Source organism: Pipra filicauda, unplaced genomic scaffold (assembly GCF_003945595.2).
Source record: "Pipra filicauda isolate LSUMZ 115617 unplaced genomic scaffold, ASM394559v2 scaffold239_size1682155_pilon, whole genome shotgun sequence".
NCBI classification, from domain to species: Eukaryota; Metazoa; Chordata; class Aves; order Passeriformes; family Pipridae; genus Pipra; species Pipra filicauda.
The window spans coordinates 1197849-1212156 of NW_024104353.1; the positions used below are offsets into that span (position 1 = coordinate 1197849).

General features: G+C 40.9%; 2 protein-coding genes across 14 annotated transcripts in view; both read left to right on the plus strand.

The window, feature by feature from the left end:
• MTM1 (myotubularin 1) overlaps window positions 1-8558 on the plus strand; it is a 39332-nt gene extending 30774 nt beyond the window's left edge. For 4 of the 6 annotated variants that reach the window (XM_027716483.2, XM_027716475.2, XM_039381734.1 and 1 more), the window contains 4 exons: window positions 1518-1610; window positions 2449-2562; window positions 2859-3035; window positions 5364-8558. In XM_027716483.2, the coding sequence (XP_027572284.1) occupies window positions 1518-1610; window positions 2449-2562; window positions 2859-3035; window positions 5364-5531 (552 nt within the window). In that variant the 3' untranslated portion in view covers window positions 5532-8558. Of the gene's footprint in view, window positions 1-1517; window positions 1611-2448; window positions 2563-2858; window positions 3036-5006; window positions 5241-5363 lie in introns of those variants that run through there. The other 2 variants (XM_027716484.2, XM_027716486.2) reach the window with 2 other exon arrangements.
• Window positions 8559-8913: 355 nt separating this feature from the next.
• MTMR1 (myotubularin related protein 1) overlaps window positions 8914-14308 on the plus strand; it is a 38425-nt gene continuing 33030 nt past the window's right edge. For 6 of the 8 annotated variants that reach the window (XM_039381735.1, XM_039381736.1, XM_027716471.2 and 3 more), the window contains exons 1-2: window positions 8914-8982; window positions 11837-11942. The gene's annotated coding sequence lies outside the window, so the exon portion shown is untranslated. Of the gene's footprint in view, window positions 8983-11836; window positions 11943-14308 lie in introns of those variants that run through there. The other 2 variants (XM_039381737.1, XM_039381738.1) reach the window with 1 other exon arrangement.

Below are 14308 nucleotides of genomic sequence, written 5' to 3' on the forward strand. Positions count from 1 at the left end.
CATACATACCCTGGTTTAGTTTGATAATTAATTGGTTGAGCTGTGAATTTGAATAGTGAGGGCTGGACACTCAGTGCAGTTAGAGCATTTCCTGAACATCACCTCTGAAACTACTGTTGTTATGTTTTCCCTCAAGTGAGGAGTTGAGGACTAGGATGTTACTTATATTGTCTGGGTTAGAGCAAGCTTCACATTTTCATGGAACCAGGGTTGCAATTTGCATTATTTAATATCAAATCACCAAATAATAGAATACTTAAGTTCCTCTCCATATTTTTTATCTAATGATGTGTGCAAGAAGTTTCCCTGTTGAAAAGGAATTCCCTACACCAACTTTTCTATGTGTAGTGAACTTAGTGCAGTATGCAGTTGATAAAATTGCTTGTTATGTGGAATTTCATTCTAATATGACAAATACAAGACATAATTATAGATGAAAAATACTCAGACATCCTAAAACTGCTAATGTTAGTGAAAGTAGACAGACTTTTACTCCTTACTGAACACATATATGACTGTTAAAAGATAGCAAGCATTTCAAATCATGAAAACTGAAGAGCAAGGAGACCAATTTGTTTGTCTTCCCTATAGTGCTTTTCGAGTAATTTGCTACTGTTGACTGAGTTCAGCTGCAATCTCTCATCTCCCTCTATTTCCTTCCACTCAATTCTATTATTTTAAACTATCTTGCAAGCCATTGTACAGAGTAGTGTAGGGGTTTTATGATTTTTCATGTCCTTAAGACATTAAGCTGGTGATCTTACAGGCAGATAGACAACATCTTAGTTCAACGTACTAAGACTTGCCTGTCTCCTCCAGGCAAGTACATTCAAACAGAATTGTGGAGTTAATAGAATCTCTATTCCCTGAATCTTACCTGTTCTCAGCTATCAGATGCTAAAAGGAAGTAAACAGCATTTACCAAATGTAAATTTTTTTTTCTGTCTGTGGGGAGAATTCCTTTGATTGTTATTTTAGGCTCCTCAGAATAAGTGGTTCACCCAAACTTCAAAAATCTGTATTAATTTTGTGGCAAGAACATGAACGTTTCTTTGAGCTCCCTTATGTTTGCTGACTACTTAAGGTTCAAGTGTGGAGAGGGAAGAGGGGATTCTGTGTGCGTAGTTTGATCTGGGTTCTCCAGTGGCTTAAAATACAAAAGAAGACAAAGTATGTAACTCGGCTTTTGACAGACTTACTATGTAAATATAGTTCAAAATAGGTTTTGATTATTTGCGAAGTAATGCATGCTTTAACAGTTCTGCTTGTCCAATAACTAACAGGTTTTTGTAACAGGACTAGTTATCACTTTGGAATTTTTTTCAGACATGTTTGGAACAGCTTTGCAGTATTTCTCTATATCTGAATCTCTCCTCCTTGGTGCAGTAGCTCATTTGTAAATTATAAGACCAGGTTGCTCTGTTACAAAAGAATGTTCTAGTACAAAAGAAGAAATAATGTCTGTTGCCATAAAATGCCTGTTTTGGTTAACAGGAGACTGTATTGCTTCATTTCAGAGAATAGGCCATGGTGATAAAAATCACGCTGATGCAGACAGATCACCCATCTTCCTCCAGTTTATTGATTGTGTGTGGCAGATGTCTAAACAGGTATGTTGTGTTATTCTTCAGTAATCTCTTCACACTATTACCTTCTGAATCAAACCCATAGATCTTTGTTTTTAAAAATGTATTTGCAGAGGACAATGTACCCCCCTCTGCTCTGACCTGTAGTCAAAAAGCGTGTATTTACTTTTAAACTGTGCCATCTCTCTACCCTGTTTCTGAAAGTGATATACAAGCTTGTAGTTACATTGCTTGACGTGGCATTGGCTGTGCAGGCACGGCTGATGTGTCCTGGACATTTCTTGGAAACATACTGAGGGATGTTTTGTACCCAGCAGAATGCTTTTACAGGAATTGCATCCAACTGGCTTAATGGAGTCTGTTGTTTCATTTCACCATTCTGTGAAGCTGTCCCTTGAACTGCAGGGACATGTTGTTTTGTCAAAGCTTGAAAAGGAAGCTTGGGATCTTCTGAGTGCTGTGATTTAAATATTGTATGTTCAATAAGTAATGAGGCAAAGCAGCGAACTTGGTCTGTTTAAGGGCAAGGATTAGGATGTAAACTTTTTTTTCCTGTATGGTGCTGCACTATGAGTGCACTATAGACATAAAACATAAAAATGTATCTGTCTTCTATTCTTTTTATAAATTAAAGACACAGAATTTTGAGAAGAGTTTCTTTTAGTGGCTAGTTTGAGAAAGTTGCACACCTTGTGTCATCTGAACACTTAGCCTACTATGCAGTACATGAAAGTATTACCTTAAAAATTATTTGTACGTGTACCCAGGCTTCTAAACTCTACCTTTAGCCTTTTAACCAGGGCATGTGCGTATCTCTCTGCTTTTTCCGTGTAAAGAATGAATTTGTCTTTTCTGGTTTTAGTTTCCTACAGCCTTTGAATTCAACGAGCAGTTCCTGATTACGATCCTGGATCACTTGTACAGCTGCCGGTTTGGTACTTTCTTGTATAACAGCGAGTCTGTCAGAGAAAAAGAGGTTAGTAGAACCACTGCTTGTTTAATTGCATTGCTGTCCTGACTCTAGGTGATTACAGAAAGTTTTGGTTGTATTGTATTTGGTTATAGCCCTTGGCTTTATTCTTCTTAAACAGTAGTTGTGTGCAGTCACTGAAATACTTGTCAAGCATTGATTTTGGAATCTTTCTAATACAGTAACTTGCGCTTCGAAGTAAACCAGAAGTGTATTAATTTTAGAATGTAACCATGGCTTCTGTGATGGATTTCCTGATCTTTTTGCAAATATTTACTGTTCTTATTTCAATTTCGTTTTAGAAAGTGACTGAGAAAACGTTATCGTTATGGTCTTTGATAAACAGTGAAAAATCTAAGTACACCAATCCTTTTTATAGTAAAGAGCTAAACCGAGCACTCTATCCAGTAGCCAGTATGCGTCACTTAGAGCTCTGGGTCAGTTACTACATCAGGTGGAACCCAAGAATTCGGCAACAAGTAAGTAAATTCTCTATAATGGACAAAAAATGCTTTTAGACTTCGGAAATATGAAAGATTTTGTGTTATAACTGACTTGTAGGATAGTACCTGTAATCTGTTCGGGTTTTTAATATTATATTCGTAAAGATGGAGAAAAAAGGTGAAAGTAATTACTCATTTCTCTCTTATTTGAACTCGGCTCTTCTCAGAACACTGAGCTTTATTTCAGTGTTTAGTAGCAAGTCATCCTCGACTTCTTTCTAGCCCCTTTTCTTGGAGACAGCTGCGGGAACATTTTTCAACGGCATTTGATGCTACTAAATGCTGAATGACAATGCTTAGAAATAGGGCTTGCTGATCCCTGAAGAGTGAGGGCATTAGCATCACAAACATGCTTAGTTGCACTTGCTTAGTCTTTCTCCTTTTTCTGAGAGAGGGTATGAAGTTCTTTAGAAATTAAATGACCTTTTCAGTCCTTTCTCTTTCAAAACTGTCTGTATTGATGGCTTCTATTGATGGTAAGATGTAATTTTTTTATTTAACTTTGATGATCCAACTTTGTTTACACTGTGAAGGAAGGCTGTTATTGAAAATTATACAAGTGGCTCAGATTGGAAGCCCAGAAAAGCTTTTATCACGTTACACATAGTTGAGTTCTGTGCTTTTAATGTTTAGTTTATGGACAGTGGATGTTTGTCACAGTCTTGCTCGAAATCTCAGCAGTGAGGCACGTAAAGATAGTGCACAGAGACTAACTTGTCTTTCCTTAACAAGTTGTGGAGGTTTGAGTAGGACAAGATAGAGGGACAATTTCTTTGACAGAAGCAGTCTTCACACTCCAGCCCCTGGAATGAGTCAGGAGTTTTGAAGCAATGCACTTCCTTTTCCACAGCCGATCTCCTGCATTATTTACAGCACTTCAGAAGGTGCAGGGAAGCCAGGCAGTTTGCTATGGCTTTTTACAAGTACGTTGGGTATTTTAATTTGAAGTTCTTGTTTTAAAGCTTTTTTTGCTGACTGTGAAAGATGAGGGTGTTTTGCAAAAGGTGAATCCACAGATTTATTTTAGAAAGTGAAAGATTATAAGACATGCAAATTAGCTGTAGATCTACTTAAAAATGCACTTTGTCATTATTCAGGAGAGGTTTTTGGCAGGAGTTTCTTAGTAGAAATGCAAACCCATGTGACAATATTCCATGCTGCTACTACTGGTCCCTAATTTTCACCATTTTTTTTATACAAAATGCGTGGGGTTTTTTTCTGCTTGTGAAATTTATGCTTCATCTTCACTTAAGCAGCTGAATTGTGAACACATGGCATGAATCATTTTTTTGAGTACCTTTGTTAGTGCCATCACTTCAAAGCATGTTCTGCATCAGACCTGAGTCTAATGAAGAGTCTGGTCTGTCACTAACAAAATCGTTATCCCTACATCACTAATGATCTTAGTACCCGCATTCAGCATTGATCCAACTTCCCCAGTTGCCTCAGCATTCATCATGATCCTCATATGGGTGGGCAGTGAGTGGTGCCCCTCAGAGTGCAGGTTCAGCTGGTTTTGGGAGGCATTTCCATTTGCTCCTGAGACTGCACTGCTGGTAGCTTTGAGTTACAGGCAATTAACTGTGAAACAGCAGCAACTTCTGGACAGGTATATACAGCTGAAGGTAACTTTAGGCTCTGTATCTGCCTTAGAGATTGGTAATACTTCTTTTCCATTTGTTCCATTACTCTGTCTAATAAAGTGGAAGCAGTTAAAATGCTCTCCCAGAGTAATCTCCTGAAAGCCAGGGCAGTTGATTTTAACATATTTAAGTTTACTTACAGAATTCACTAATAAAGTTTTTTTATTTCACTTGTTTATTTACACTAAGTTGCAAATTTACTATTAAAAACACAAGTAAATCTCATCAGTGAGAGAAGTTATTTAATCTGAAGACATGGATTTCATATCTTCATAATCTAATCTGGCTAAACACTGTTTTTTAGGGAAGATGGTGAGACATCTGGCCTCTGGAATCTAAAACCTTTTAATAGTCAAGAAAAAAGCTTTGGACAAGGTATATGAATAGCTACTTTGCACACAATGTTAGATAACAAGAAAATAAAATCTATATGCTCCAGGAAGTGGTGGCTGATTTTACTGAGCTAGGACAAACTGTTCTGTGCAAAGATTTTCTTTGGGGGAGACAAGTGGAAGGCAGTGGGCTCTTGGGTTACAGAAATGAGTATTTCTGTTTAGCTGGAACCTGCTACATGTGCTAGGAAACCACGGATACTGCAGCATCCTGACTGTGTAGAAGTAGTTGGACTGAAGTGATAAGACTAACATGGATCTCTTTCTAGCAGCCAAACCCCGTGGAGCAGCGTTACATGGAGCTCCTTGCGTTACGAGACGATTATATCAGGAGACTTGAAGAGCTACAGATCACAAATAATTCTAAGATACCCAATTCATCAGCCTCATCAACATCTCCCTCACAAATGATGTCCCAAGTACAAACACATTTCTGAAGAAAGTGTTGGCTTCTTTCTATACTGTAATAGCAAGTGGTGCTTCACATAGATCTATAGCAAAAGGAGGAATATTCTAATGCCTTACGTTAGACTGTCCTAACACAAAGTATTTTAGACTATCTTTATTTGAGGAGGACTTCAGAACAAACAAAACCAACTCTTTGATTACGTGCCTTTCAGAACCTGTGGACTGGGAACATTATTAATCAACTCATAGTTATGGAGGGCTTTTTAAGAGTTACTTTGGAAAGTCTGGTACAATGGAAATTAAATTGATTTATTGTTTTCATAAGAATGCTTTAATTTATTACATTGTAGGTCATGTTCCTATAAGGAAATTCATGCTCAGTCTTGAATACATGTCGTGAATAAACACATTAATGGCAATAGGAATATTCACATTGTGTAAAATTAGGTATGTGTGTATTCCTGTTAGGAATACATATGAGTTCATGAGGTAAAAAAAATAACTTCTATTGTAAGATTTCAGAGAGAAGTGCTGAAACTTTCTGGTTATCATAGAATTCCAAATTTTCCTTTTTTGAAATAGAAATATGGAAGGCATTTCACTGCTATGCTTCTGATTAAAAAGTTCAAATAGCTCGGTAGATATCAAAATAAAAAAAAAACTTTTTAATTGTAAATTGATTTTATTTAAAAAAAGAAAAACAAATGCCAGTTGTACTGGATTCAGAGAAGTCCTGTTTTGGCTAATTGTTCAGATCTAAAGTATATTGCAAATCATCACTGTGGGCAATATTGGTTCTTTGGATTAATGCAGAATAAAATGTTTCTAAAGACGGTTTATATAATTAAAAACAGACCCACAGAGACATTACTTAAATATCCACCAATAGCCATAGTGTTAAAGCTTCTGTTTGTCTTGTTAAAGTAAACGTGCCTGTTTAAAGGAGCTTTTATACCAAAGTAGGGAAAAATTCTCAGTTATAAATAATTTTGAAAACTTGTACATTTATAGTTTACTGTTTAATTTAACTTCTGTGCAGCAAATTTTATTCTTAAGTATTTAAGGGGCTTTGGTATCCAAGATTTGCATATAGTGAGTGCACTTACGTTGAACCTTCCTGTGAGCTCTAGTTTCAAGCCTTCCTTTCACAGGCTTTTTGTAAACCTTTAATTTGTTCATTGCAGGTATTTTTTAAATAGCTGCAAGCATTTCTTATGACAGCACAAACTTTGCTCTTGATATTTAATTAAAATTTTGCATATTCTCATAAGTTTAATGATGTTCAGGCAATCCAGGAAATACTGCAGTTCAAAATCTGCAGAGGACTCTAATATTGTTATTTTTAAGGAGATATTTTGATGCTTGAGGCTTCTGTCAGTGTAAATTATTGTACATGTGGTGAGTTTTGATCTGCAAGATATAATAGGATTATATATAAATTAAGTTTTGTGTAAGTATATATAATATAGTTTATTAGAAGTTCTGCAGGTTTATAAAGTGTAAATATTTTGCATATGAAAACTAAATTTAAAGCTATAGTTCCATAAAATAAGTCAGTTTAGAGGACAGTGAATATTTTTAAAACAGTATTTTTTCAAAGGAATAAAAGTATACCGCCTCTTGATTTAATTCATTATATGCACTGAGTTGCACTATGTTTTTCAGGGAAGTTCAGAGCATACAACATGTATGTTCTAAATACACAGGATTATATGACTTATTTTGTCCTCTAAATTTCACTCTCCCGTCTGTGTTCTCCAGTATGTGTATCCAAAATTACAATGTTGTCCCAAAATCTTGACTTGTTAAGGTAAAAAGATGCATTACATCAGGTAAATGAGGAAGGATACTCTGTTGTTCATAACGTACTTTACATTTTAAAAGCTATGCATACTCTGGTATATTTGCCTTCTACTTACTCGTGGTTTATTAAAAAAAAGCTATTTTTATTAGAATATTTAAAGTTTCTGTATTTGAGTTGAACATATTGGTGACATCTGAGTGGTGTGAAGAATTTCTGAAAATGTAATAGTTTTTACTGTTTAAACACTACATGGTAACCTATTGCATTTGGGAAAGTGTAATATAATGGAAAGGATCTTTTTGCACTTACTTCATTACATATATACCATTTTTCATATTACTGTTCAGCCGAATTTATCTTTGAAGCTCTCTAACAAGGCTCTGTGTGGGCTTGGATTTTTCTCAAGTCAGCAGATAAGATACTTGTTTTAATTCTGTTTTTACATATTAGACCAATATAAGGGTGGTTTTAATCCAATACATATTGGAAGATACTACTTGTGAATGTAGGCAGACGAAGTGGTCAATGTTAACACCTCTCTCCTCTCCCTGTAACGGGGTGATCTGGGTTGTTGTTCTGCACACAGGCTGTGTCTGTACGGCACCTCCTGCCCTGTGCACGCTGCAGGAACAGCTCCCTGCCAGGAACACATCTGGGGAAGCTGCTGAGGTGGTGAAGGAGAGGGGAAGGTGCCGAGTGCCTTTTCCAGGAGGGGTGAAAAAGCAGAGCTGGGATGTCCACATCACCAGCAATGAATGCCCAGTATCCCATAAGAAATGCCCGTCTTGGAGTGCTAGTTTAGGTTTTTTTATGTATTCTTACTTCCATGAACCTGAGGAAATAACCTAGGTTTTTTGCTGGGCTTCAGTTACTTAATTAGAAAGGTGGTTTGTCGAATGCCTTGTTTATTTGCTCATGCCTTACCCCCCCCCAGCATCACTGTTATGGCTGTACCCAAGACATGACTTGTGTGCTACCTCCTGATGTATTGTTAACCTCTGCCTTGAGTTCAGGTGTCGTCTCGCAGCAAGCATCCTGTCGTGCATGAGAAAACGTGTTTTATAACCGAGCAGGATCTCCTCAGTACTACTGTTTCCTCAGTAACCGTGTCGCCCGCCCTCCCTGGATCCCGCGGGACCGCTCCGGAGCCGGGCCCTGTGTGTCGGGCGGCGTTGGGGCGGGGGAGAGGAGTGAACATCCTCTGTCTGCCGTGTACGTGCGGGGCGGGGAAAATAAAGATGTCAGTGTTGAACCCTCTGTCTCCGACAGCCCTTTCACTGGCGCGCCGTCCGTGAGCTCGGGTGTCCGTGCGGTGGCCGGAGGGGCGGCGGGCCAGGGTGTCCATCCCATCCCATCCATCCCACTCCTCCCGGCCCGGCCCTCCCTCCGCCCGGCCCGGCCCCGCCGCCCGCCCTCGCGGCGCGGGGGCCTCTGGGAAAGCGGCTCCGCCAGGTGACAGCGCTCGGCGCCGCCGGGGCCCCACCGGGCCGGGCTGAGGCGGCGGGGCCGGGCCGGGGCGCCGGGCAGGGCCGGGAGCCCGCCCGCCATCCCGGGGCCATGGAGCGGGCGGCGGCGGTGGAGGGCGGCGGCGGGAGCCGGCGAGCCGTGCGGGCGGGGGGCGCGGCGGCGGCGGCGGGCGCGGGGTCGCGGCAGCCCAGCACCGAGACCCTGGACAGGTGAGCGGGGCCGGAGCCGGCGGGCGGGCGAGACAGGGGGCGGCGGGGCCTGCGCTCCCCGCGGCGCCGGGCGGGGAGGCGGCGGGAGCCCCTCGGGCCGAGCTTCGGCCGAGCGCGGCCCCCCGGCCTCAGGACGGCCTCGGCGGAGCTGCAATCTGGGGGCGGCTGCTGCCCATGGTCCGCGGCGGGAACCGGCTGTTGTCAAAGTTTCCTCTGCGGTTGCCTGTGCCGGCAGTGCCGCCTCCGGCGGGCCGAGGGCTCGGGCGGCTGCGCGCGCTCGGCCCGGGGCGGGGGCAGCGTCCGTGCAGAGAGCGGGGAGAGCTTGGAGCCTGTTCCCGAGGGTGCCGTGCGTGTGTTTGGTCTGCAGAGGTGTGACTGTCCCCGGCACCGCTGTGTGCGCCCCCGCTGTGCGCTGTGGTGTCAGTCGGTGTGCTCTGAACCAACCCTCCCTCCCCAACCCCCCCGCGGTGTGCCCCGGTGCTGTCCGTGTGTCCGCAGGTGTGTGCGGTGTGTCCCGCTGTCTGTGTACCTGCAGGTATGTGCGGTGTGTACCCTGTCCGTGTGTCCGTAGGTGTGTGCGGTGTGTCCCTCTGTCCGTGTGTCCGTAGGTGTGTGCGGTGTGTCCCGCTGTCCGTGTGGCCGTAGGTGTGTGCGGTGTGTCCCCGGTGCCCGGCTGCCCGCCGGATCTCACCGGGACGGTGCCAGGAGCTGGGCGCCAGATGGGACCGCGTCTCCTCCAGCAGCTGCTGGCAGAGTCATTCCTTCATTTAGAAGTTTCCAGCTGAAGGCAGCCTTAAGTTCTGAGCCTAAAATCCTTAAACAAGGAGTTGAAACTAACAGAAACGTCACCTCGATGAAAAATAAATAAGCAAACTTTATTTAGAAATCAGCGCCAGGTTCCAGTCTCTGTATTCTCTTATGTCTCTTTTAGGAGAAACCTGGAGTTTTACATTGTTCATCTAGTGAAGGTGGAAATCAAATGTCCATTTTCTATCACCAAAACATGCACCTTTGTATTCCTTATTAGTGTACTTTCTTATCTTAATTCTCAGCTTTCTTTTCCTAATCCTGTTCTACCCTGGGGAAGTTATAATGTCCATTGGTCATATGGCTTATTTATTTGCCAGTGTGTCAGTAACAGGCCACGCTAATGTGAGTGACTGCAGATGAGACAGAATAGAAAGGCAGTACTGGTGTGTGCCCCACTTGGCCGATGGTGGGAAGGCAGCGGTGTGATCTCTGGCACACTGACACTTCCTGACACTGTTCCTAGGGGATGGTCCTGCATGCACATTCGTTTTCCTGCTACTATTTTAACTCTGTTGATGTAGTGATCCCTGGTGAAGATAAGCCATAGAGAAATTAATCCTTTTCTTAATTAACAATTAAATGCTTATTTGAAAACAAACATAGGCAAGCCCTAAAGAGATGTGAGAGAAAGAGAAATAAATGAGATCAGAAAAGGATTACTGTAGGATTTAGCCCTTGGCTCTTAATTGAAAAACTTAAGTGAAAAGTTTTTTTAAGTGAATCTGGGCTCCAGTTCAGCACTAACCTGAGGGTTATCTTTGTTGTTCAAAGCAGGACTGTCATAGATCTGTTTTAGTTGCAAAACAGCATTGTGAGATCTAGTACTGTATAGAATGTGTAGGTGGGAAGAAAGCTACTAAAATTTACCAGGAAAGTTTTGGAAGAGCTTTCATTTCAGGTGTGAAGTTGTTGTCACCTGGCAGAGTCAATGCAAGGAAAAATCTCTAGTTAAGTAATAATTGGTCATCTAAGGCTGTTACCCCACCCTCTTAATGTCAGAGGTCTGGTGCACCTGTTGGGTGCTGGGTGTGTATGTATATTCACTTCAGTGTCACGAGATACTTACAGAATCCAAAGCTATTTTACGGATGAATTAAAAAAAAGATAATTAACATTCCTTTGCTGTATTTGGCTTCTGAATAAGCATTCAATCTGTAGAAGAGCCCAGCTAAATGGTTTGAAGAAAAATGGCAGTTATCTAAGGTGTCAGCTGAGGCTGTAGTGGCACTCAGGGAACAGTTCCCTCTGCCATTACCAGTTTTTCATCAGATACTGTCATGTTTGAACAGACCCAGTGCACTTCAAACTGTCATTGCTTCTCACTCTCAGTACTGCTTTACTTGAGAGCAGCACTGGTTCAGGTGACTGTTCTCAAATTGCACCGTCTGGGATTTAGTGCAGTTCTACTGTTCAGATGCTTTAGGGTTCTTACAAACACCCTACACTGCAGAATTCCTTGTTGTGACATGGAAAGGCCTGCCCTGAAGATTATTCAGGGATTATTTTATGAATTGGAAAAAAACACAGCTAACTAGAAGTTACCCTTTAGAAAACATATATTTTCGACATTTAACATTAATATAGAATACAGCACTAGCATACTTTAAATTCTTTAATACTAGCATAGAGTAATTTAATTCTGAGGATTTACAGAATAATCAGGAAATATTAATAAGGACAGGAAATATTAATAAGGAGTTTCCTGTTACTTGACCAAACTCATTCTATGAATGGCTTTAAGAAAAAAGTTTGTGAATGGTGAAAAAAATTCCACTGGATACGGAACATAACATTTTTATAAGTTCACAGGATCCTAACCTCATTTTTAACCTACTGACAGCTCTGCATCTCTGATTCGATATAATAAAAATCTTTTTCCTAATTTGATCAGCAAAATAGTTGCATTCTGCCCACAGAGCAAGCTAATTTTTATGATGTTAGTGATCACTTACAGTGTTGCTTTCTGGATGTGCTCAGTTGCTACGCTGTTTTCAATATACATTTTTAATTACTTCTAAATAATTTAAAATTTCTGGTTTTGTAGCCCGACTGGATCCCACGTGGAATGGTGTAAACAGCTGATAGCTGCGACCATTTCAAGTCAGATTTCAGGGTCTGTCCCATCAGAAGGTGTGTCCAGAGACTACAGGGTAAGTGGCTTGAGGAATACATTGATTTGTTTAAGATAAAAAAGTGAATGATCAGGAAAGTCCTTGCTGTCTTGATTAGCAGGTGGTAAGTACCTGAGTGATCACTGAATGTTTCAGAACTAGAAACATCTCATTATGCGTAGGAGTCCTTTGAATCTGCTTTGTGTTTTCCTCCACATTTGGAATAGTGGCATTGAAGGCTACAGAATAATAGTTAACAGAGAGGTGAAAAGAAAATTAAACAGTCAGTGTTTTGCCTAATATGCCAAAAGTGAGTTTTCTTTTGATTACTATATAATAAAATTGGTAGAGTAGATTAACAGTTACAGGTTGAAATGGTTTCTAGTATGTGTCATTCTGAGTACAGAATTGAGCTCTCCAGATTTCACAAAAAATAAATGCATGTCTTTGCTACTGTGCAGAGAACATAAATGACTATCATTTTTCATGGGGTTTCATCAGAGACAGAGAATTTAACATCAAACAAACAAACAAGTCACCTTTTTCATTCCCTCCCAGCAACTTTGTTGTCACTGAAGTAATGACTGCAGTGTGGTTTACCTGACAGTTCCATTATGCTTTTGTGCCCCTGTTCTTTCACGCTCACTGGCCGTTCTCCCCATGCAGCCAGTCAACTGAACTGTCAGGAGTGGAGCAGGGGCAGTTTTTCTTCTCTCAGCAGAAGTCTCTGGTGTTTCAATTCTCTTTAAGAAGCCCAAGCTGCTGCTTTCTAGATCCCTTTTCCTTCATAGATTTGAAACAGTTTTATGGTCTTCTTGCAGAATGGCCAGAGGAAGATTTTATCTTTTTTTACGTTTAGTTTTTTTTTGGTTTAGCTGGATTTTAATTCTGATATGCTCTGTGATTACAAAGTTTGTTATCTGGAAACAGCATATTTTGGATTCAGTGACAGCAGGTGAGATTCAGCCCAAGCCTGAAGATAAGTCCACAAAATGTCTTGGACTATAGCCTGCTTCAAAGTTTACCTCACAGAGTTTCAGACTCTTGGCACAGTCAGCAGCTTATGGAGCACAGCTCCTGCATGCTACGACAGATGAATTGCAAATGCTTGCTCCAGGTCAAGGCTAACATCTTTGATAAAACACCCTGGGAAACTTTGCATTGCAGCTGTTGATGTTGTATTTGCCCTGTGGATTAAGGACTTCATTTTAATAAAATCCAAGTGTGTAAGCTTGGTGTTCAGTTTATCTCTGAGTTAGAGTGCATTCCTCTCGAATACAGAGCGCTTTTTAATTCTCAATAACCTCCTTCTCTGTACCAAACTCATCTTGGATATTTTTTAACAGGAGTAAAGCTTTTAAGCTTTTAAAATTCTACTTCATTCTCTGTTTCCTAGGAATGAAAGAAAAGAATATAAGCCTGATGGTTTAAATTCAGATTTTTTTTGTGGATAAATTGTATTTGGCATCATTGCATTCCTGTGGTTTGAAATCCCATATTTGTATATAACTTCATTGAATTCTTTATCCTGGAATGTCTTTAGTTATGTTCAGGACCAGTATCTTGTGAAGCAGTGTCTGTGCCTTAGGAGAGGGTTTCTTTAGCACTCAGCTTCTGCAGAAGTTCAGTGGTACCAATAGTTGCTTAGTCAGTACCAGTAACAGGTTGGGTTTATTCCTTATTACTGTGGAATTCGCATATAAAAAGTCAATGCCCATATATTACTCAGATTTCCTTTGAGATGTATTTCCCTTTTAATGCACACTGGTCACCTTCCTTGGTCTTCATTACCTTTGGTTACCTTGAATTGTTGCATTTAGAGACTATTTTACAACTCAGAACCTTCAGTTTGGGCCAGATTTGAGTGTTGGCTTCTGGAACTGGTCAGGAAGTTCTTTTGCTTTCAGCTGGATTTACCAGGAACTCCCTGCTTTATTCTTTCTTCCATCCTTTTTTTTAAAGTTTAAATGAATATATTTGTAAAAATAGTAAATATATCAATTCTTGTATCTAATGATGTTACTCACGTTAGTCCGTGTGACTTAACTTACCAGAGTGTAATTTAGGGGAGGGAGGAATCAAAGGGTGGCAAAGGGGCAGTTAATGGAATGACCAGAACTGGAGAGCATTGGGCGAGAGCTCTTGCTTGCTAAACCCTTCGGCAACATGTTCTCGCTCTTAGTTTGGGCTCTGCTCTGTGTGTCTTCTCCCATACACACTCTGCCTGCAGAGAGTTCTTCATTGAGGGGCTCATGGAAATGAAAATGCCTTAGATTGTAGTGATGGACTACAGACCTACAGACACCTTCAGAAGTAAGTTGAGAAGAGTTGTCACTGTCCTGTTTTGCCATTTGAATCCACAAGGTACAGTGGTTATACTTCATGGCTGTTAATGCAGGCTTATT